Source organism: Dermacentor variabilis, chromosome 3, assembly GCF_050947875.1.
Source record: "Dermacentor variabilis isolate Ectoservices chromosome 3, ASM5094787v1, whole genome shotgun sequence".
NCBI lineage: Eukaryota > Metazoa > Arthropoda > Arachnida > Ixodida > Ixodidae > Dermacentor > Dermacentor variabilis.
In genome coordinates this window covers 51689243-51712187 of record NC_134570.1, presented here as the reverse complement: position 1 = coordinate 51712187, position 22945 = coordinate 51689243, and the positions used below count along the sequence as shown (strand labels likewise).

At 48.2% G+C, this 22945-nt stretch overlaps 1 protein-coding gene across 1 annotated transcript; it reads left to right on the top strand.

Moving 5' to 3' along the window:
* Positions 1-404: 404 nt before the first annotated feature.
* LOC142574511 (uncharacterized) lies at positions 405-22364 on the top strand. The gene is made up of 10 exons (XM_075683572.1): positions 405-2862; positions 5315-5469; positions 6855-7060; positions 7387-7447; positions 8656-8775; positions 10705-10824; positions 13035-13118; positions 14486-14569; positions 21590-21752; positions 22329-22364. The coding sequence occupies exons 1-10, from the start codon at positions 580-582 to the stop codon at positions 22362-22364; spliced, it is 3312 nt and encodes a 1103-aa protein (XP_075539687.1). The 5' UTR covers positions 405-579.
* The last annotated feature ends 581 nt before the right edge of the window (positions 22365-22945 follow it).

Below are 22945 nucleotides of genomic sequence, written 5' to 3'. Positions count from 1 at the left end.
ACATGACGAACTTCTGCAAAGTAGTAGTGAACGAAGTACGTGAAAGATAAACTTAATCGGCAGAAAGCGCCTCGATCCGGTGACGTGCGTACATTTCTCATCAGGTAAGATTGTACGTGCTGTGAGACTAGTACATTATCAAACCTTCACGATCACATTTAATCAGAACCAACTTCGCTGGAATGTAAGATGACGCATGTGTAAGTAGTGGATTGACTCAAGCAGTGTTTGACCTTCCGTGCCACAGCGGTTTGCCGGTAGCGTCACTATTGCCATCTAAATAGCTTCTTCGTCTGCGATCTCAATATCGCTAAATAACTTAAGTTTCAGTCTTTCACGTGTTGCGAGCAAAGTTTGCTCGCACATATCTTTCACGTTTCAAACTAATAACCACGATAGGACACACCAGACACAGACGACAAAGAGCAAGTCGTTCTTTGCCGGTGTATCCTAATGTTGTTATAAGCTCCACCCAGTTCTACTCGGTGCATTACAAGATAAACGAGCACAACGGTAGTGCAATTCCTCGATTCACTCCACGCAGGCACCTTGAATCTCATTAGGAAAAAGGTGCTGCGGATGCAGGAGCCCGCCCGCGAGGAAAAGGGGCACGAGCTGCAGCGGCGGAGTGCCGAGGCATCGGCGTTGTCTCAGTGCGGCCTCTCTCAGCCATTCGCGCCAGGGAGCAGCAAAGCGGGCGGGCCCGGGCACTCCGTCATGGACACAAGCACGACGAGGCAAGCGTCGCGAAAGAAAAGCCGCGGTTTCGGCGTCTTATTCTGGCGCGAAAACCAGCAACCTCATAACACCCCGAACACCAAGGAAACCGAAGGAACGAGTACTTCAACCACGGAGGGCAAGGCGCGTCCCGCATGGTACCGAAGGGTGAGCGTCTTCGCCGGCAAGCTCATCGGTAGGCGCTTCTCTTCAGCGCCGTCCAAGTTGGCCCAAAACGCGAGGGACGCGCCCACGCATCACGGCGTGGGACCTGTCGCGAGTGCCGAGGAACAGAGCTCAATCGCGGGGGGCAACGGGCTCGCCGAGGGCACTGTTTCAGAGTCGCCCAGCAGGCTCCCGCACGGACACGGCAGCGAGAACTTCGGGAATGCGGAAAGTGATTTCTTTTGTCATTCGACACCGCCGCTAGCTCCAGCCGCCAAAGACGATGGCTCGAGTGTCGCCACTGCCACTGTGGATGCAGCGTCGCTGTCCGATCTGCCGTTTCAGAGCAGTATGTCGGCCACATTGACTGAGACGCCCACTCCGCTGATTCCGGTAGAGGAGTCGTCTGAACTCGAGGTTGCTCCAGCGAATAAAGGACATGCTTCTAACTCGAGCACGATGACTTTCGACACTCGCTCTTCAGATCAAAGACCCGTTACGACCAAGCTTGTGAAGGTCACGTCGAGTAGGGTTTGCACTTCGAGTCCTCGCGAGCCCGAACTCTCATCTCAGACCCACACCGCTGCCGCTGTTACGGACACTGAGACGCTCGTCACTTCATCTATAGAGGAGTTTCGGCCTGGAATTCAAGCAAAGCCTGCTTCTTCTGCTGCTGCTTACCTGACCCCAGCGATCACCGACACTCGCACGTCCGACAGCAAGCCGGTTCCGCCCGAGCCTGACCGTGTCGGCGGTCCTAACCTTGAACGCAACGCCGAAGGACTAACTTCTGATCAGGTGACCACCGTCGAGGAAAAACCACACAGTTACGTCGGGAAGGACGCTCATGGTCAAGTCTGCGATAATTTCGGTCAGCGGATCGTCGAAGGCAATTGCTTAAGGCCTGCTCCGGGGCTTAGCGAGGTTGCACCGGCTAAGAAGGCAGGTAAAGATGACAAACGTGGCAAGAACGGGCGTCAAAAGACGCACTCGGGGAAGGACAAGATCACAGGCAACAAAAAAGGAAAGCGATCTGCTAAGAGGAGCGCGGATAGCACTAAGTCGAAGTTGTCCTGGGGAGACTCGACGCGTTCTAAATGTGGCACGCCTGTCAGCGATCAGCCGTCAGAAGCATTTAAGGACTATCCAAACGAGAAGACCGAGGTAGGGCACGTGACAGACGACTTCAAGGCGGCTCCCCTTTCCGCGTTAGAAGGAGATCGACATCAGGAGACCATAGCGTTCGAAGCTATTCCGTTCCTAAAAGAAGGCCTACAGAGCAGCGCCGCAATGAGTCACCCGGCTGTTCTTCCTAATGCGGGGCAACTGACTGGCGCCGAAGGAGCCCACGATACGCGTCGTACTTCTGCAGACGACGAGCAGGCGAAGAAAACGTCATCGTCTGGGCAACAGCTATCAAGCGAGCCGAAGGTGAATGCGATGGCAGCGGCGTCGGAATCCGAGCGGGAGCGCGAACAAGACGACGGCGCGAATGTGAAGGAGCCCTCCAAGAAATCCCGTTCGTCGAAGGCGTCCACTAAACGCGCTCGCCGTAGCTCCTACCGTAATAAGGCAGGCAAAGACCGCGCAAACAGGGAAACCAAGATGGCGACGAAGCTCGGGTCCGGCCAGGTGGTTTGCCCGGAGAGTGTGGCGAACGGAAAAGACGTGCAGCCTGCCCCGAACCCCGTAGATGCTCTCAACACGTCTGTGACATCATTCGTCCCTGCGACACAAACGGGGCTCCTAGCAGCGTCCGGGTTCGCTTCCGAGGTGCCGACGGATGACGTAGTAACACCGGTGGAGCCAACGCAGGCCTCCACTGCGACTGACTTTCGTGCCCCGACACCGCGCTTCATTTCCGGCAACTCTCGCGCCAGATTCAAGTTCGAGGAGAAGCGAAAGCAATCCGTCGTGTCCTTTGAAGCCGGCGTCAAGGAACCGCAAACGAACGACAAGGTGCCATTCGTGAAACGAGAGGTGAGCCTTCGTAGCACAGAGTTGAGCATCTTAGTATGCAACTGCCTACACGTCTTCGTAATAACCAGTGTCATTTTAGCCTTTCCGTGGAATAATATTGCAGTTTTCAGAATGCCGACGTCTTCGTATAGCAACCAAAGATAGCTAGCCTACATCAGAGTTTTAGAAACGAAAACCTGCGGAGAGGTTCACAGAAGCAGCAGCCTTGGTAGCGCCTTGGTTCTGAAAGCTTATTTAACTGCAGTGCATTAGAAATGTTTTTGCCCCGCATCACTGAACTCGCAAAACTATGAGGGGGGCAGGGGGGGGGGGGGGCGAAGACGGCAGACTTGTACGATCTTGCAAAATCACTGCCCAATCCCCAGCGAAGTGTTTCACTTTCGAGCAGTTTCATTAAGAACTTCACTTACTTGTAAATAGACGCGGCGTTTTAAACCGTTGCCCGCATATATGGCATACCCATTTGAAACATTACCCGCATAACGCGCTTTCGTGGTCAAGGAATCTTCAGCGAAGGCTCCACTTCAGCCACGTGCATTTAACTTGTCATGTACGCAGCGATAATGCTAGCTCTATATTCAGCAAATTCCATCTTGGTGGTTGTTATAGGTAATTCTTAGATAATTGTACACCTTTCTTAAAATGCAGTTATAACGCTCTGGAACACTCGCATAAGCAACTTAGGGCGAAAGCCTTAGTTAAGCAATACACATTTCACTTTGTTTACACATCACACATAAACTGCTCCTTATTTGCATGAAATCATTATAACAAAATGAGTCGTTTAGTTCACTGAGGATACCTCTGACGCTTCGCATAAACCATGAACGTAGAAAAGAATTGCAGGTTCAGTAATTATGCGCAACAGTCGCAAGTTATAAACGCTAAAGTTTCTCCGAACACCACCCTTATCATTGCTCCTTCTACCAAATATCAAGTCGATGTCGTACAGTAGTTCTCTTTGGACATCATGAACTTCAAGACAGCAGAGTGGGCTGAATTTCGCGCCGTTTGCGAAACACAGTTACGATGTTCTGGAGCGCTTACATACGTATTTCAATGCAAAGATTGCAATTGCACCACACGGTTTGAACTTTGCCTACTCATTACACATAACATGCCTGGTACTATCACCAAGCACAAACCAAGTGCTTGTTTAGTGTAACCAGGAGACTGCGGAAACTACTTGCTTCGTTTAAAGAATGAAGATATCTAGAAAATGAAAGCTGATTATATTTTGCGAGGCCTCTGATTAAGCCACGAAATATCGCCACACATTACACTTCATATTCCCCCCACTTTCACGACATATGAGCTCGATGGGACATGTAGAATTATCTGAGGGTACTGGGAAGCATGGTTGATAATGGCAGTTGATAACAGCCCAATTTTCGCGTTATCTGATGCTCCTGAAATTTTGCCCACGCATTACTCATATGATGTCCCCTATCGCATCGGTATGTCATTTGTGCTCAATACGTTAATATGTCATTTTGTAGCCTGTTGAGTTCTTTTACGACATGGAGCGGTGCGGCTCTTAAAGTACACTTGTAAAGCTGCGGGACGCTTTTTGAAGCATGAGGTTGGATCATATGTAAATAAGACTTTCATTTTTTGTTCAGCTCGTTTTATGGGTTGGTACGCGCAGTCTACTGAGGGTGTGTTAGGTACGTGAGTCAGCACTACCCTCAGCAGCCGCTTGATCTTGTCGCATTGCTTCAGTAATCTGTCATCCGATGTCTATGAAAAGGATGCACCCGTCGTTTGCGCTACGTATTATTATAATGTCTCTGGCTCGTCCGGCCGTAAAACCGCTTGAAATAGTGCACAAATTGATGGCACTGCTCGGGGACCAAACCTTGTAAAGGCCGCGTGTGTTTCCCTGCCATCAGAAACTTGGGAAAGGCCGTGAAGAGGTAGAAAACGATAATCACAATCGTCCACCACGGGCGAGTAAGGCTCGGCTGCAAGCTGAAACGCTGCGTCGAACTTTTAAATTAATTTAATTTATATGCATATGATCGCTTTCGATCGATTATAGTCCAAGTATAATAGCATCGCTGTAAAAAAAAATCTACCGTGCACTTTCGTGCTTGAAATGTTTATCTCTTCGCATACGATCAACCCTTGATATTGACCATATGAATTTAAGGGAAATGGGTGGATTCAACAGATGAGTGATTGATTGATGGTTTTTTACAGAACTATGCGCCAATTATTGTTGCTGCCGACGCGTTTGCACCGAAAGGTTGAGCATAGTCACTGCAAATATAATCAAACGAACGACAGTGTTCAGTGAGCAATACCGAGGACATCAAGAGCCGGTATACTGTGTTTTTTTTTACTTCTTTTTCTAATGCTATCAGGATTTATGCCGCGGCTGTGTACCTTGTCCCGATGGCGAGGTCGTTCGAGCTGTCCGCGATGTTTAACGCGTTCGATTGCGTCGCAGTCCACGGCCTTGGCGCACTTGGAAGAACTGGCCCCGAGACTCGCGCACGGGAGGAGGAGCTTGTCGACGATTCTCAAGACATCGGCCACATCGACACGCTTCGCCCAGCGGCCCTCCTCGGTCGACTTCGGTCCCGGAAAATACGCTCTCATCAGGTGCGCCCGCCTCGCCAGGCGTCTTGCATCCTCGTGCTAAATCCTTGTTCATTAGGATCTGTACACAATTGCCGCGCATACTTTTCAAGTTTGCCTCAGAAGCGACTACCGAATATATGAATCCCGAATATCAATTCTATGACTGGCGGAAACTGCGTGGGTGGCTTAAGAGTATTCCCGAGAAAACCTTAATGCGACGAGTTATGCGCGAAATTGTTTATCGTTACGGCCAATGAGACATGGGTGCAGGGTTAACTGTAAATGACTGTCACGTATAGCGACGTTAGTCTGTTTAGAAGTCGATCGTTCGCGGCCCATTACGCACTTCGTCCGATATCCTGAGATGTACCCCCATGCCTGCCAAACGTGTATACAAGGTAGCATGTCCCAGCTATCGCGCGGGGAGCTTTTCAATAACGCGTAATATTGTACCCGAACAAGACAAAGCAAATTTTGCTTAGAGTCGTGTAGAGAAATCGCCAGCAAGTTTAATCCGCTAGCTTCAATTATTTCATATTGTACAATTATCTTACTTTAATTTTTTTTGTTTTAATTGTCACGATGCCACTTAGGCGGTTGTGGCGAATCGTAAGACTTGTGAAAATGAGTAGCATAGCCACCGGGACTTTTCCTAGCGGCGTGTCCCAACTTGAGCCTGAGCTCTCGCTGCGACGGGCTACAGGCGCCCCCTGACTGTATTTTCCGCCCTTGATGCGGGACCCCTTTGGCTCCCCGGCGACCCGGGACCGGGCGTTTGTGCAGGATCGGCTGCCGTCGGATACAATAAACGGTTTCCGTCAACTCAGGGCAATGCTAGAGAGTTTCAGTTAAGGGGACGCAAGCGGCTTGCGTACGCAAGAGCTAGGGGCGACGCTACTGCGCATGCGCTTACACAGACGTCGGGGTCTGCGCATGCGCAGTGCCGTCGCCCCTAGTTTTCGCGCACGCAAGCCGCTTGCGTCCCCTAAACTAAAGCTCTCTACTGTGTTCTTGCGTGCGTCAGGTAGCCCCTTGTGGCCTGAGCTAGCAAGCAGCGGCGCTATAGGTTGACGGCTGACGCAGCCCTGTGGCTCGCAAAGTTCGAAACCGCGGTGGTTGGTACTCGTGTGAGACCTCTAGAACCTACAAACACCATGAAAATAGAGTGCAACAATGAGACACAAGAAGAGGAACTAAATGTGTGCGGCAAGCAATCAAGTATACAAAGTAGTAAAATTGTTACACTTTATACATAATATATCACCAATAATGCGCGAGAACAATGAAATATTTAAACAAGTAAATAATAATAATCAGTGTTACAAAACATTATATAGCAAACAGGACAAAAAGGATGTCGCATTCGCATTAAACGCAGGTGGTATAATGCATGATTGCGTTCGCAGCCCCTTGCACACGCCGAGTGGCAGCCGTGGGCCCAGCGCGCCGTCCAAGCTCTACGTGGGAAGCATGTCGTCGTGCGGCGAGAGCAGCGGCTGGCACCGGGGCCGCCGACCCACCGCGCCGCGCAGCGCGATGGGCTCCCGCAGCCACTTGTCCTACGAGACGCTCTACACGCGAAGCGGCGTCAGTGCCCGACAGTCGATGACCGGTCAGGGCGCAATGCCTCCTCCGTTCAATATCCTTCATTCATTTTGAAGCACTACTGACATTACGTTTAGGATTTTCCACTTTTTCATTGCGTCAAGTAGAAGCTATGTGCGCTAAGAAGTCCCCACGTCATCGGGGGGACATCCGTAACGTCGTTGTTCTGGGCCAATCAGAGAGGCCATCCCAGCCGTGTGACCCAATCGCAGCGGAAGCGATGAGGAATTTTGGCAATGAGGCGGTTTTTGACGTGTATCCTGATTTAATTATACCCCAACTTTATAGCACGGACACGAAGATATCTCAGCATGCCTTCCCTCTCCCTTGCAGCAAGCCACATAGGGAGCCAGTTTGGCACCGCAACCATGAAGAAGACCAGAAGGCGAGTACAGTGCATGGCCTGTGCAGGCGGCGCTTTTTTTTTTTCTTTCCAACTTATAATGTGACTGACACGTCGAACAGGTTGATCAGCATACCTGCAGGCTAGAAAGTCAACTGCTAACTAAAGAGACATTAATCAGAAAATTAGGTTGAGATGATTCACAATACAGCTAATATTACGCTACTGCAATATATAAACATATTCCACTCCTACCCTGAGAGGTGGAGGCGACAGGCAAGCCAGAAAAGACGCATACACGAAGGACACGTGGCGACGCTGCCTTGAAGTACCTGCACCATGTTACCTTGACGTCGTGAAATTTGGCGTCATCTTCGCGGGCCTTGTTATGTTTTTAATCTTTACAGACGGACTACATCACATCGCCAGTTAGCCAAGTATTGGATTCGTAAGAGTGCTCCGGACAGCTTCCACAGCGCAGCAGCAGCCGAAATACGAGATATATGCTTTGAAATCCGCGACGCCGAACAGGCGGAGTGGCTCATTTGAGGTTTAATTCGTCCTGAGGTTCAAGAAAATAAAAGTTTGAGATTCTTTGATCTGGCAATCGAGCTCTATCTCCGCATCGCGTGCATCCGAGGGCGTCCAATGCTGCCGTTCCCGTTGGTTACGCCGGCGCAGCGGACTGCAGATAGATGGCCTCATTAACGCCGACGCAACGTTGTCCCGGCAACTGCACACACTTGAGCGCGTTACCACTGTGGGAGAGTATAACGCAGAATTAGACGAACAGTGCGGACCATTGTTAAGAAGGACGATTCAATGAGCGGTTGTCAGTTTTCTTGTGCTCGAGCTGCAAGTGCTGGCATGAAGGCGGGCCAATGCACTGAATATGTGTGTAGAAAGTTGCCAAGGCCACCCGCCACAATAAGTAATCGGCCCCGAAGCCAGGCTATTCCACGCTTGCCAAATGGGAAAAGTCAACACGTGATCCAAATGCTCAACCGTTCAATTTAACAGTGGACACCGCTGTGGGCCGTACCGCTGTGGGCCGTTAAAGAAAATCTACTCGTGAATTTCGCCTCCTTCTTCGCCTCCTTCTTCTTCGCCTCCTTCTTCGTAGGAACGTTTAAAAGTACCATGTGACCCCATCTACAGACTATCTAGCCAACGAAGAGATTGTTTACTCACTTGTATGTGACCACACCATGGTCATCATTCTGCTCGTAATAACGTGGTGCGGGGCCCTGGTTTTGCAGCGGTCGCATGGACGTGCACAGCGCCTTCATTCTGGGCCCGTCGCTGATGAGTGTGCTGGGAAACATCTGCAGCTTCCATGCGGGCGGCAACAAGCAGGCGCTGAGAGGCGTCTCTCTCGCGTGAGTGAGAATGTCCCGCTATGGCTGCATTCCCCGTGGCCGTGCTAGACTGCTGTTGGGGTAGTGCTATGCTAGGGGACGTGTCCGTGTCGGCGCCTTCACTCTTTGCCCACCCAGCATTTCATGTTCTAGGCGCCTGTCCTCGCTGGATCTTTGTTTGGAAGGAAATTCTTCGTAACACCAAGTGCTGATGACTCGAGGGTTCCTGAGTAATAGTTCAGGTGTCCACGTTTGGCGAGAGACTTGCGGTATTCGCCGCAGAAGGTACCGCTCGAGTTAACGAAATTGACCAAAGCAGTAATTTGGGGATAATTGGTCTGTCATACTGGGAAACAGCACCCATAAAAAAGGACATATTTTAGAACCACAATGTAAGAAGATAACTTTCAACTTCACCCGCCGTGGTTGCTCAGTGGCTATGGTGTTGGGCTGCTGAGCACGAGGTCGCGGGATCGAATCCCGGCCACGGCGGCCGCATTTCGATGGGGGCGAAATGCGAAAACACGCGTGTGCTTAGATTTAGGCGCACGTTAAAGAACCCCAGGTGGTCAAAATTTCCGGAGTCCTCCACTACGGCGTGCCTCATAATCAGAAAGTGGTTTTGGCACGTAAAACCCCAAATATTATTAACTTTCAACTTCTTTATTTAAGTGCACATTCTTATCTGGACTTCACTGCGCATGGCAACTACAGCATGACATCATGTTAAGATGGAGCGATGGTAATAAGACAGAGCACGTCTTTTGTCGAAGGAGCTTTTCCTAGATGTCTGACATCTCAAACTTTAATGAACGTTTTTATGGAAAAATTACATAGTCGCATATGGTTATCGATTTCCAAGAGCTTATTAGCGTAGCCAGCAAGTACTTACAGTGAAAAATAATAGCCTATTCGTTTGTTGACAATCAAGAGTCCAGTCAAATAAGAGATTGCGATATTCAATGGGACACTACTCGGCTTCGTCAAGACAATTTAGCACAACTGGCAGCTATTAGCCCAACGAATGTTTGAGAATTAATTCGGGAAGCTTGCATATACGAACGCACGTACACACAATCAGTTCGAGTGCTCACCCACCATTTCACTGCCTGCAATCTCTCCTACGTCACATATATGCAAGCACAATTTGGGTCACGAAGTGGAGCTGGTGGTTCTCGTTAAATGGTTCATTATTATGAGGAATATCCCACAGAAAACATTTAATGCTCCTTTCCACTGATCGTGCCAAAACACACAGATGTATTTAGTACGTGAAATATTATTATTATTATTATTATTATTATTATTATTATTATTATTATTATTATTATTATTATTATTATTATTATTATTATTATTATTTACAACAGACGAGTACTACTACTGCCACTACACTAATACTACTTTGCTAATGCATGGCATTACTCATGCAGTGGCTTCCTATTGTAGTTAAGTGACATATCAAGCCCGATCAAAATAAGTTGGCGTTAGTTAAAATCAGGATACAAATTCCCACATAAATATGCACAATCTTCGTCTGCTACTATGGTTTCCAAGATTAAAATTGAATCTTTGTAATAATCCTAACTGGCGGTGCACTTTATACGTATTTTTATTTGCCTATTTGCAAGCACTATTGCATTCTATATGCACAAATACAAATTACGTACAGAATTATATTCACCCGGTGCGAAGGTCTAATGGGCCGACAAGAAATCACTTAGTAATTGTACTAACCAATGCGGTGTATAATACTCCTAACAATATATATATATATATATATATATATATATATATATATATATATCGCATACATAAAATGCGCGACTATTTAATCTAATACGCATAATATGGAAACTTTCGCTAAGCCTGCGACTAATGAGTTGGCACTTCTTTAAAGCACCACGTGACCGACCATGCGTTGCAGTGACGCAAGAACTCCTGTCGCAGGTCGCGCGTGTCACAGCGCTCCATCTCCGGGGTCACGTGGGCGATGGTGACGCTGCCCGGGGTGCTGCTGGCGCTGGTCACCTGCAGCGCGGTCATCTGGTTGGTCTACGTCAGGCCACAGTGAGGCAGCCATTGCACGCGGCATTTCGTAAACGGCTTCTCGCCGATTTCTGCAAGTGTTTCGCCGAAGCTGTTAAAAGACCGAAGGGAAACAGATTTAACTTTGGCTGAAATGCTGATCACTCAGCAGTAAACACTATTGCAACAATCTAGACAATGTTGCAGGGCTGGTAATTGCCTAGCTTTTCTTCTTGTTACTACTGTTATTGTTAGCAGGCCTTCAAGAACGCCCAAGCCGACTACGCGTGCCCCTAGTGGTTAGCGGCTGTAATGCAAGTCTCATGCCGCCTCTGAGATTCTTACGCGCCCCGCGGATGGTCGAAGGCGGTGGCCAATCTCGGAGGTCACGCCGAGGAGTCGCGCAGTCGGGGTTGCACGTCACTTGTGGCGAGCTTATGATGGCGGACATTTTTTTTTTCCGGTTCCGCTGTCATGAACGCCGAGTTTTCCGAGCCTTTCGCGGCGCATTCACTCGTTCTTCATTTGCGCAATTTTGCAGCTAGACTGTTCTGAATCTGCATTAATCTGCTTTCTTACACGACCCGAAATTTCGTCGCTGTTGGCCTCTTAAGGGGAGTTCCGCAACGATCCTCGAACTTTGGCTGCGTGTCGTGATGCGGTCCGAACGAATGTCGACGTAGAACAGCCAGCAGCGCAGACTACGACAACATACGTCGGATGTAGCTTACAGTAAAGTACTAAGTTCTGATATTGCGAAGCGCCCGCCTAAAGAATTGGGTTATAACGAAGGAAATTCGGCCGAATGATGTGAGACGTTTGCAATGTTTTGGGCAAGGGCAAGCAAGAATAGAAAAACTTCCAAACGGTACGAGAGCTTTTTGATACAGCTTCGCTCGCATTAATATGTCAATGGCTTGCACGTGCATGTATCTGCGATTTCTTTCTTTTTGCATTGACCAACATTGCTGTGCATCGTATTGACACAGCTGCATCAGTTATAGATGTTAGTAACAGGAATTGTCTTGTGAGTGCTGTTACAATTGGCAGTCATAACCTGATTCAATCTCATCTTATGAGCCACTCTGACTAAACCCTCCATGAATAAAGTAATTTTCATAGAAACGTAGCGTGAACTCAGTACAGCAGCATATGCAGTAATAAATTGCACAACCGCACAGGTAACTGAAAAGCGATTCGCAAAAAAAATCCAGTTACGACTAGCAGTTAAAAATCTCTAACTCTCGAATTAGGATCGTTGCTAAACCATCCATCAATACGTAGTTTTCATGGGATTATAGTGAGAACGTTGCGGTAAAAAAATGAGGTTCATAAGCATGAATCATTTGACCGTGTGTAGGAGCTTAGTAGGTGGAGTTTCCAAGATTTCTAGTTTGTGGGGTTCTCCTCCCATGCTCTTAGGACAAAGAAACGACAACACAGTAGTGCAAACAATCACAAGGGCATTTATTGCACCTTTTATAGACCAATGCCTGCTAGCCGAGTTGCTATTCACAAAACATGCCGATGGGCGCGCGACAATTCTAAGAAGTCCGACTCACCGCGACCGGATAGCGAGCGAATATGTTCGCCCCATGCTGGATCCCAACGCCTGGTCGTTCGCGTGTACGGTCACGCGAATGGTGGCGCGTTCGAAGGCGGCCACGCGAGGCGGTCTCGCACAAGCATGGGTCGGCGCGCACGCGGGACGTCCACGCTGTTCCCCGACCCGCCGGGAAAGAGAGAGCCCGTTCCCCCTGCGCCCCCAAGTAACCCTGCCGTGCAGCGGCGTTAGCAGCGCAACACTCGCGCCATCTCTCGCACTGCGCCCCAACCACATCGACCGCCGCGGGCATCACGCAAGCCACGCGGCGAAGCCGGATTACAGGAGACGCGCCATGCGGAAACAACATATCAGGGGACGCGCGAGAGTCGCGCGTCCCCGCTAGTTTTATTCAAAGAAATCACTCACTCACTCATCTCAACGTTTGCCAAACCATAAAACATGTGCATTACACATGTGCTTCAATGAAAAGAAACAAATAAATCGGCGAAGCCCAAAAGTTACACGAGAGTGTCGGGAAACGGAAGCCACATAAGTACCTCGGAAAAGTTGACAAATCGAAATTCAGCGGGTTTTCTAGAGATGTTTTTATAAAAGGTTAGAGATATTTAACGAGAATTTTATGCAATCTCCACAATTCTCGTAAGAGTCGGGCGATGGCAATGTGTCGTCGTCTCCCGTGGCCCAGTGATCCGGAGCCGTACTCGTCGGAGAACCTGGCCGTCAAAAGAGCTGCTCGCGAGAAGCGCGCATACCGGCAGCGGCAGCAGAGGTGAGATCCAGATTACGTGGATTGTTAACGCGACTGATGTAACATGCCGCGACATGATAAAAGATGGTTCTGATCTCAGTATCTCCAATGGACGGCAGACAACATTGCCTTGGTTCTGTCCAGCTACCCGGCATTTGCAAATATTTAAATCATGGTGCATGATAGTTGGGACACCATGTATATTAATAATTAGATAAGCAATAAACGGTCCCTGCCCGTTCGCTAAGTTTAACTAAACTTGATAAATTGGCTTTCCAATACCTGTTAGTAAGAAAGCATTTACGTATATTAGTACCTTCAGATCATACGGGTGATGGCGTTCGACTGATTTCAGTATTTACTACCGTTAACCAGGGCAGTGGCATTTCTCGCCCTCCAAGCGCGGCGGCCTTCATTATTATGAAATAGCCCGCGCCATTATACGAAGTGGGGCATCAATAACGCTACTCACCGTTGAGTTAGCGTGCCCAAAGGTGCACATTGTCAAACAACAGAATATTGAACAGCATGACACCGGACAGATAAAAGAGGCATATTGTACCAAAGGCTTACAACCAAATAATAGAGGCATAGACTAACCAATAAATGCTTTATTTAGTAAAGTGGCGTATAAATGCTCGAGGAAGGTGACACGTCACCGAAGGACAGAAACCAGCAGGACATATCATCTATTTCTTTTGTCACTATACGAAAAGGGACAGAGAGTTGATCCACACCTCCCGCATGTCCGAAATGCTAAACGTCTCCAAAATATCGCATGCCCGTTATTCGCGCTACGCTTTATAACTACCTCGCGCTTTTCAAGGATCCGGATGCAATCTCAGCTCTGACAACGGGTAGCAAGATGACTGTGCGGAGAGTCATTAGGCAAAGCCGCATGGTCACGTGGGTGGTCGCTGATACACCTTCGCGTTTGTCCTATATAACAGTGGACGCACGTAAGGCAGGATTTCATATACAACCCGCTTACCGCACCCTTAACGACGGGCATGCCTCTTAGAGCAGGGCTGTGTTATGCTTTGTTCTTGAATAACTCTATGGCATAACCCGCTAAATTATTCATTAGGAGTAGCAAGAACTACCCGAACTCGTGGTTTAACAGCGATTTTCATTGAGCCGTGGCACCTTATCATTTATTGAATTTATGGTTTATCAAACAAGCGGTTACGCGCATTAGAAGCAACAGGCCACAGTCGTGAAATTTGTAAACGCCGGGTTAAGGGTGCAGGAATTTCAGTCCTTGTCAAGCGTTGTCACATTAACGCTGGCGAAACTTGGCTAACACCACTGTTATTCTTCATTGGCGTCAATTAAAGGAATGAAGGTTCACATAATGACTGCACATTACACTTTTTTCTTGTTCGCAGAGGCGTGCAATTTGCCTGCGCTGCATACATGGCAGTATTTGTGGTGACGTACGTGCCTTCATATCTCCTCAACATCGACCACCGGTGAGCCACAAGGCGCGTGTTTAGCCCGACGTAGCGTGACCACGTGCGCGCACTCACGCTACGTCACGTTGGCGCGTACAAGAGCGTCTATAGTTCGACGCACTGGCACAGCCAAAAAATCCTGACGTGGCCAACACGCTCCACCGTCGAGATCGCTCTTCCTCGATCCGCGAGCAGGGTTGCCAGATGGTCCCCCATAATAAAAGCCAAACGATCTCAAAATGTAGCCGAAAAATGGCCGAACTCAAATTTTTCAAGGGTGAAGTGCAGCCAAAAACATAGCCTAGACGTTTGATGATGTTCTACAGGTGCCTTATATGTGGTATAGATGGCGTCGAAATCTCGCCGCCCATTTTCGGCGCCAAAATTACTTCTGCTGCATGCAACCAGCACAACACTGGCCTCGAGATCTACGAAAAGAATTATAATGAGAGCTGCCACTCAGACGTGGATTTGTACACCACTCATTGTTACAACGAGCGCAACTATTTCTTTTTCGATTTGCTCATGACGTTATTTGTATTTGCCGCGATCTTACTTATAACTGCGAGTCGGTCTAGTTGGAGCAGATTCATCTTAAAACTTTTTGTGCTCAAACAAACAGGGACGAAGAATAGAAGGAAAACAAGGACGAGCGCTCGTCCTCGTGTTCCTTCTATTCTTCGTCCCTGTTTGTTTGCGCACAAAAAGTTTTAAGATGGATCTTAGTTAACTTTAGTTCACGCCTCGCTGTACCCGAGGCATTTTTCTAATGAGTCAAGCAAACTATTGCCAGCGCCAACATCGAGGATCAGTCTGGCTGTTCCCGATAGCGTGCCCAAGAGGCAGCCCGAGGTCAAGGAATTAAAATAGGGATGCGTGCCCTAAGCTTGAGTGATAAAATAAACATTTCTCTTCCGCTCTCTTCTTCAGTTTTCTCGAAAGCACCTCGACGATGAGTCAGGAAATTCTGCCGCTTAGAGGCACAATCGACTCTGTAAAAAACTTTAATCCTCGCGCTTTTCTCTTGCGAAGAAGCTGCAGTTGTGACTGCAAGTAGCCTTTCAGTGGGAACAAACAGAACGACCCACAATATTAGAGGTGAATTAAAGTTCGTAGTTTTAATTGCCATCTGCATTAGGGCGCTGGCAATTATCCAGGTAGTATTAATATCGAAAAACGTTTAACGCACCTTACTTGCAGTGTGACTTGAAAAAAATAAAGGAATGTAATTCCGCTAGGGAACACACAAAATCGATTTATATGGGTCGCGCGCAAGGCTGTCATGAAGCTAAGTGCAAAGTAAAGCCATTTATCGAAGAAATTGAAGCACTATACATCAAAATGAGAAGTCAGTAGAACTCTGTATGTACCTTTACAAACTGACAAGAACTCCTTGCCCAACCTCCACTGCGACGTGTGCAAAAACAATCAAATATGGACGTAACAGTACAGCAAGCATTTATTATGTATCGGGTGCAGTTTTTTTTCTTCATCAGAGCTGGAAAATACGCATGAACAACGTACAAAGTAATGACTAGTCAGACAACAAAATAGAAATTACAATGATAATAAAGCACGAGCATATAAAAAGTAAGCTATAATTGCAATTGCTCGTACGCACAAAGTTTATACGGAAGAAAGTTGTCGCAGGAGTAGGGTATGAAAACCGACGAGTTATAATCCATACGCTGGCAAGGCAATCACTGGCCGACCTTTGGTGAGCAGTTGCCTTGCCGTCTCCACTCTGGACGAACATCTTTTTTCACATATTTCCTGAGCGTATCATTGTAATGATATGCAACGTTCAAGAAGTACTATGAAACAATCCCAACTTTCACGTATTATGCAGCTGCTTGACTAAAACAAAGAACGGGGAAAAAGGACATTGTGTAGAGTACCGGTTGATTTTTTCTCACACTGAGGATTTACGCAAATGGATGAAATATGCAATCTAGCCCCATTTGAATTAACTTCCACTGTCACATGAACCATATTGAAATGCCGAGTTGAAACGCGGCAGAAATTTTCATCTGACTGAAAATCTTTGCAGCAGTCCCCACTCTCTGCCAGACCAAGCTTCAGGTGAAGGAGTGCTTGCAGTGTCTCGTTCGACATAAGGTTTCTCAATTCATTCTTTGTCAACGAAACCTGGCTGAACACGCGTGGGGGGGGGGGGGGGGGGGGGGGGGGGGGGGGGTCGTTCGAAACAAGCCGTGCAAGTAGGGCTAAAGGTGCGTGCGTAGGACGCGCAGTCGTCGACCTGACGCACGATGCCGTCGTGACTCTGCATAAATATGATATTCTGGGGATTTTTAAAGATATTTTCTTAATGGAACTTGACACAGTACACCTCTGTCTATATTTTCTATTTTTCATGCGCATCCTTTAACCAGCTTCTCAATATAGTCGGTACTATAGCAAGCGGCCGATTCCGCCTCGCTTAACCCGAGATATCACTAAGGCTTCGCATATGTTAATTTTGACGCGAAACTTTCGAAAAACTGTCAATCAATAATCAAATTTCCTAATAGATGGGCCAGTTTGTGCATGTTCATGTCTAAGAAGCCGAGCACGAATCGAAAACGAGGGCAAGTGAAAAAAATCTAGAAAGAATGCTCTCCAGTATTATATAGGCCCCGTTTTATGCCTCAGCATTCTTTGGCAAACACCCCAGGGCCCGTCACGCCAAAAGTGTAATGGCTTGCGTCTGCACAAAAATGCTCAATTTGCGAAGTTAAGGCGTTCCATAGTTACAATAGTGTAAACGTAGATGATTGGTAGCTTTATAAGCGATCAGGGACAATTCAAAGCAAAAAAATTTGATCTGAAAGAAGACACATAGGGTTGCATAGGGCTCCACAGAAAATACATAGGGATGCTGATGGTAGGGGCGGGCAAACTGTAGTTTCCGGGCCGGAAAACTCCAAATTTGGAGGGGGGCCAACTTGAAATATGGAGGAGAGCCTTCGTAAATTTGTAGATGGGCCAACTTGAAATTTAGAATGGATTAACTGAAATTTTGGGTTGGCCAACTTAAACTTGGAGGTGGATCAACCTGAAATGTGGGAGTGGGTCAAAATAATATTTGAGGTGGACCAACTTGAAATGTGCGGATGGGCCAAGGTAAATTTGGGAGTGAGCCAACACAAATTTCAGGGTGGGCCAACTTACATTTCAGGATGGGCCAACTTGAAATTTGAAGGTGGGCAAACTTAAATTTCGAGGGTGGGCCATGTTAAATTTGTAGGTGGGCCAACCTAAGATTTTGGGGTGCGCCAACTGAAATTTGGGGTTGGGCTAAATTCAAATTTTGGCTTCGGCCAACTCGAAATTCAGTGGTGGCCCAACTGGAATTTCGAGGTGGGTCAACCTAAATATGGGTGGTTGGCTGCTTGAAATTTGGTGCTGGCCAACCTGAAATTTGGCGGTCGGCCAACTGAAATTTGCAGATAAGCTGACGCATACTTAGACAACTCCAGAGCAGTTTCCGCAATTTTTTTTTTTCAATTTATGCACGATAGACAGTGCATGCGTTCTCAAGCATTCATTAGTTAAGAAGTTCATGCTATGTGTACAACTGCATTGCACTGCAGAAGTATTTTCTTTAGGTTTCATTATTTTAAGAAACAGTGGAACATAATCTACATAGATAACTTGAGAAATTATGTAGGTTAAATAAAGTGGTATCTCGTGACCCTGCAGTCATTGTTGGCTCCAAGCAGAATTCGACCCAGCACAATGTATCATCCTAACAGTTCAGCGTAGAATAAGTCAACGTGTTTCATTGCGATAAGAAACATATGGACACTCCAAGGGAATTTTACAGCGCAGCCATAGAGAAAGGATTTAACAAGAGCGGACACTGCCATAGAGAATAGCGGCCGAAATGACTGCAGCGCACCAAGCCGCCGACATTAATACCTGAACCAAACTTCGATTTCGGTTCTGGGTGGGCGCGTTTTCAACGCTAGCTGGAACGCGTTGAACTGGTTGCGCTGATAAGCGCTGCATTTGTTGTTGTTGTTGTTTCTTCTAATGCTCACCCGCGCGCGGTCTTAGTGCGCAATAGTTGCACTGTTAAGTAAAAATGATTGCATGCAAACGATCTCTACAAACCTCCTTTGAATATGTGCCTCGTGCTATTTCACGAAGAAGACGCATAACGCCTTGTGAAATGAGGAAATGTTTATTTTACCCTATATAAATGCTCGTTCGGGGCTTTTCGTTCATTCATCCAACGTTGCGGAACGACGTGAGCAGAAGTAGTTCGCGTACGAAGCTCCACCGGGCGACGTCAGCTGAAAAAAAAAATTAAATTACAAGCATATGCCATTTTGGTTTTACCATATTTTAGGAATAATGCGTATAGAGGCGAAACGTGCGAAAATGGTGAATGGGCGGCATCACAAACAAGAGCAATTTGCTTTTACAAACATGGCGTAGAAAATATCCGACTCATTCCGAACAGTGGCGTGCATACCACGAAAACATCCGATTTGCAAGCATTCCCCAATTCTGGGACCTTATTTTCTGCTCTCTGAAAAAATAATCAAATGGGCGACTGCGCGTTTCAAAAAGACAATGGCTTCAACCGACGCGATAGAATGCGACGTATACAAAGAGAAAGCCACAACACAGGCTTTAAAACAGACAATGCTGGACGCTCGCAAAATTCTTTCTACTCGCACTCAAGACAAATTCTTTGGTGAAAAGCCTGTTTTCAGTCCCCCAGAACACAGAATTTTCGAGTTACAAAATCCTGGTGTTTGAGCTCTGTGGTGTTATCTCTTGCACGGTCTGCCAGCGCAAGCAACACACTCCCGTGTTATCACTCTTGGCAATCGCTCATCGCGTTTTCGACAAGCGTGAGTACCGAAAGAAGGCATATTTTGTGGCGGGGCCATAAAAAAGCGTCAAAAACTTGTCCCACTAAGACTCGGTACATGCCAAACTAATTTCATAACTACGGCCGAGCTGCTCATTGCTGCGTCACGACAGGCGCTGCGAGTGTGCCTCAAAATTATCCCAAGAGATAAAGCAATTAATTGCACTTATGTTGAGGGTCAGAGAAAGCGTCACGAACTTGTCCCAGTAAGATTCAGTACACGCGAAAAAACTGCGGCACGTGGCCGAGCTGCTTTCCTCTGCATCACAACACCAGGCGCAGTGACCGCACCCAAAAACCACCGAAATTAGTAACAACAATGTGGGATTCACAGAAAGCATCGCAAACATCTCCCAGTACCGAGACATTAAGCCAAATCAACTGCGCCAGGACGGTTGAGCTGCTTTTCGCTAACTGCGTCACATGTGCAGAAGGAACGCAAGAATATGCCGGGAACCCACGAAACCAGGCTAAATCCAAAAAAAAAAAATGAAAAACAGGCAGACGGGTCACGAACGCTCACATGCGCAGCTGGCCTCGCTCGCTTCGGCGGCGTGTCTGACGCATGACGCATGCATCTCGCGCGTCATTGGCTTGTCGCTCGATAGCGCAAGAAAAATAACTCACAAAGTATGACTTATTTATGCGCATATCTTTAGTTTTGGCGGGAAAGAATAGAAATAATGAAAGAATATCTGTTAGCTTCACTTCAAATGACTTTTTCCCGACTCTCGCTGCAACAAACGGTTGCCATTATTACTAGCGTGACGTATTTCCGGTTGCCAGTTTTCGCCGAGTGTCCCCTCTTGTTGAAATCCATTCTCTATGCTGCAGCTTTTAGGCGCCCGTTCCTGCGTTGAGCGTCGGCGCAACCGAGTGATCGAGCACAGCGAAGGATGAAAAAGCGAACGCTGAGCGCAGCGCGGAATGAAAGACGGTGATAGCGAAAAGAGCGCGAGGAGCAAAGCGCAGGAGGAGGGTGCAGCAGAACCGTCAGGCGGAATGCGTAGTGCCGCGCAAAGCGGGCTCTGCGACGACTACCGCTAGGAGATGGTGCCAGAGTAGGGTGCCGACGTCTGTTCACCGATGTCATGCTGCGAGCGCGTCCACCGATACCATATGTGGAAACAAAGCACTGCATGAGCGAAAGTCTGTCTGCGGCGGCTGCTGTGAATCGCCCCCACGCGTCCCCCACGCTCTGCCTCTCGCGATCTCCCGCGATTAGCGAGGCAGTCGCGCTACACTTCGCCCCGTTTGCATTGTGCCGTACGACACGGATTGTCCGCGCCTGCCAATATATGGCTAAATTTCGAAGTAAAGAGTATCGTAATCGTCAGTATTTTTTTCTTACGGGATCGGCTTCTTTATTGATATAATCAAATTGTATATCGACCGAGTGAAACGCATTCTCTGCAACTGGTTCGTAACTGATTTCAATGTATTGGCGCCAAGGATTTATAATACAGGAAAGCCGATAGCAGTTTCCTTGAGTAGGTGAGCCCGTCACGCTTAGAAACGCTCGCGTGCAGTTCGCGTTTTCCCCATTATATACGACGCCACAGCGATGGAGCCATGCGCACGGGGAAAGATCTAGCATGCAAGTGTTCGCACGCGGAACTTCACGTCAACGCCAAACCACATCCGCGCCACCTCGAGTCCATTTCACGCAATAATGTCCAGGAGGCAGCTGTTATGCAGCGCCGGGGCGTCCGCTTAAAAGGCGGATGTTGGCGGGAACAGATGAAGCAGGGTAGAGCTGATGATGTTGAGAAAGGTGAAGCGTGAGCAGATGAGGGCGCCTCGTCGACGATTGCCCGAGTGTTGCGTCGAGGGAGTCGGTTTGGAATCGATGTGGCGCGGGGTAAGACACTACGAGACACTTGAAGGGCCGTGAACACTTGGTACTAGGCAGCGCGTAGTGCATAGATGAACATGGGCAGCCCAAGGAGTATGTTCAAGACGAGACATCGAAAAACCACTTGCTTGGCGTAGCGCTTGACCCGCAGTTGCCATGAGCCGCTCGCGCTTCCATGTCTCGATAGTATTTGTGCTGTAATGCACTGACATTTTCCCCGCTCGGTAACCCCTACGTGAACACTAACTGTAAACAGTAAACACAATAATAGGTGCTCAAATGCGTGGGCCACGTGCAGGGTGGCCTTACTTAGTGCGTTGACGTCGATGATGCTCGCCACGAGCCTGGTTACGTCATGCCTGGAAGCTGCATTCGACTTCGTGCGGCAGATCTGGCAAGTGGTGCCGTGGAGCATCCTCTTGTTCATCGGGGCCACCCAAGTCTCGTCGAAGCTACTGCAGGTATACGCACGCACGCGCCCGCACGCACGCACGCACGCACGCACGCACGCACGCACGCACGCACGCACGCACACACACGCACGCACACACACACACACACACACACACACACACACACTTACACACACACACACGCACACATACGCACACACACGCACACACACACACACACGCAGACTGACAAACAGACAGACAGATGCCACGCATTCGCCTTAAGTATTTCTTGTTCATTAATGTGGTTTCTTGAACCCAACGTTTCCTTCGCGTATAGCTGGGTGCTGATCTCTTTAAACTGTATTGCTTATCGTTAACCGCTGCCATAGCGCTATCAACACCCAGGGAGAAGTACTGCAAGCAATGCAGTATGCCACAATCTCGGCCGTAAGGTGCCCACCACTTGCACTCTTCGTCCCGTAATTGCGCCACCGAGACACAAGCCGAGGTGGTCACTACGCTGGTGTCGGCGACCTATGACGACGCATACTTCTATATCTGGTAGAAGCGCTGCCGTGTCATCGCTTTGTGGCACTTTCTGGTCTTGCCGACGCTTTTTCTCACGATTTATAACTCGAGCAGTCTCCCGGTTACAACTTCGACGCCCCCAAGGTGTGAATCAAAGAGTATTCCTTACAAGTCCATAAACGTGCTAATTTTAAAGGGGCATCTGATTGCTGCATAGCGTGATCACAATCAAGGGCGTAAAGAACCGACGAAGTTTACGCAAGGATTCGTAAGTCCATGTCAGTTAAGCTGCCGAGCCTCTCCACCGATCTCGTGCTTTGCTTTTTAAGGCGAAGATTTTTTCTTTGCAAGCCTTTCCGGGTTTTTGTGACCAAGAGTGCTGCTGCGTAGCTGTCCTCTAGCCGAGTAGGCCAACCAATCACAGAGCAGGAAGCCCGCCGCTGCATTCCACGACCAGATGGCGCTCGCCTCCGTGCAACCGCCAAGCCAACCTCTGTAACGTTGTCTGGTAATGTTGGCGCAGGCGGCGGCGCAGGCCATGCGCAGCACAGAAAAAAAAAAGAACCAAAAGGCTTGCCTTTGCACGTTCGCGGCAGCCCGAATAAAGCCTTCCCTGTCAATTGGTACGGACATTCGATAAACACAAACCCGTGTCTCGGCTCTTTATGCACGCACACTAAGCTGCGCTGTATATAGATGCCAACTCGTTGCATTTGCTGCATTTTTTAACA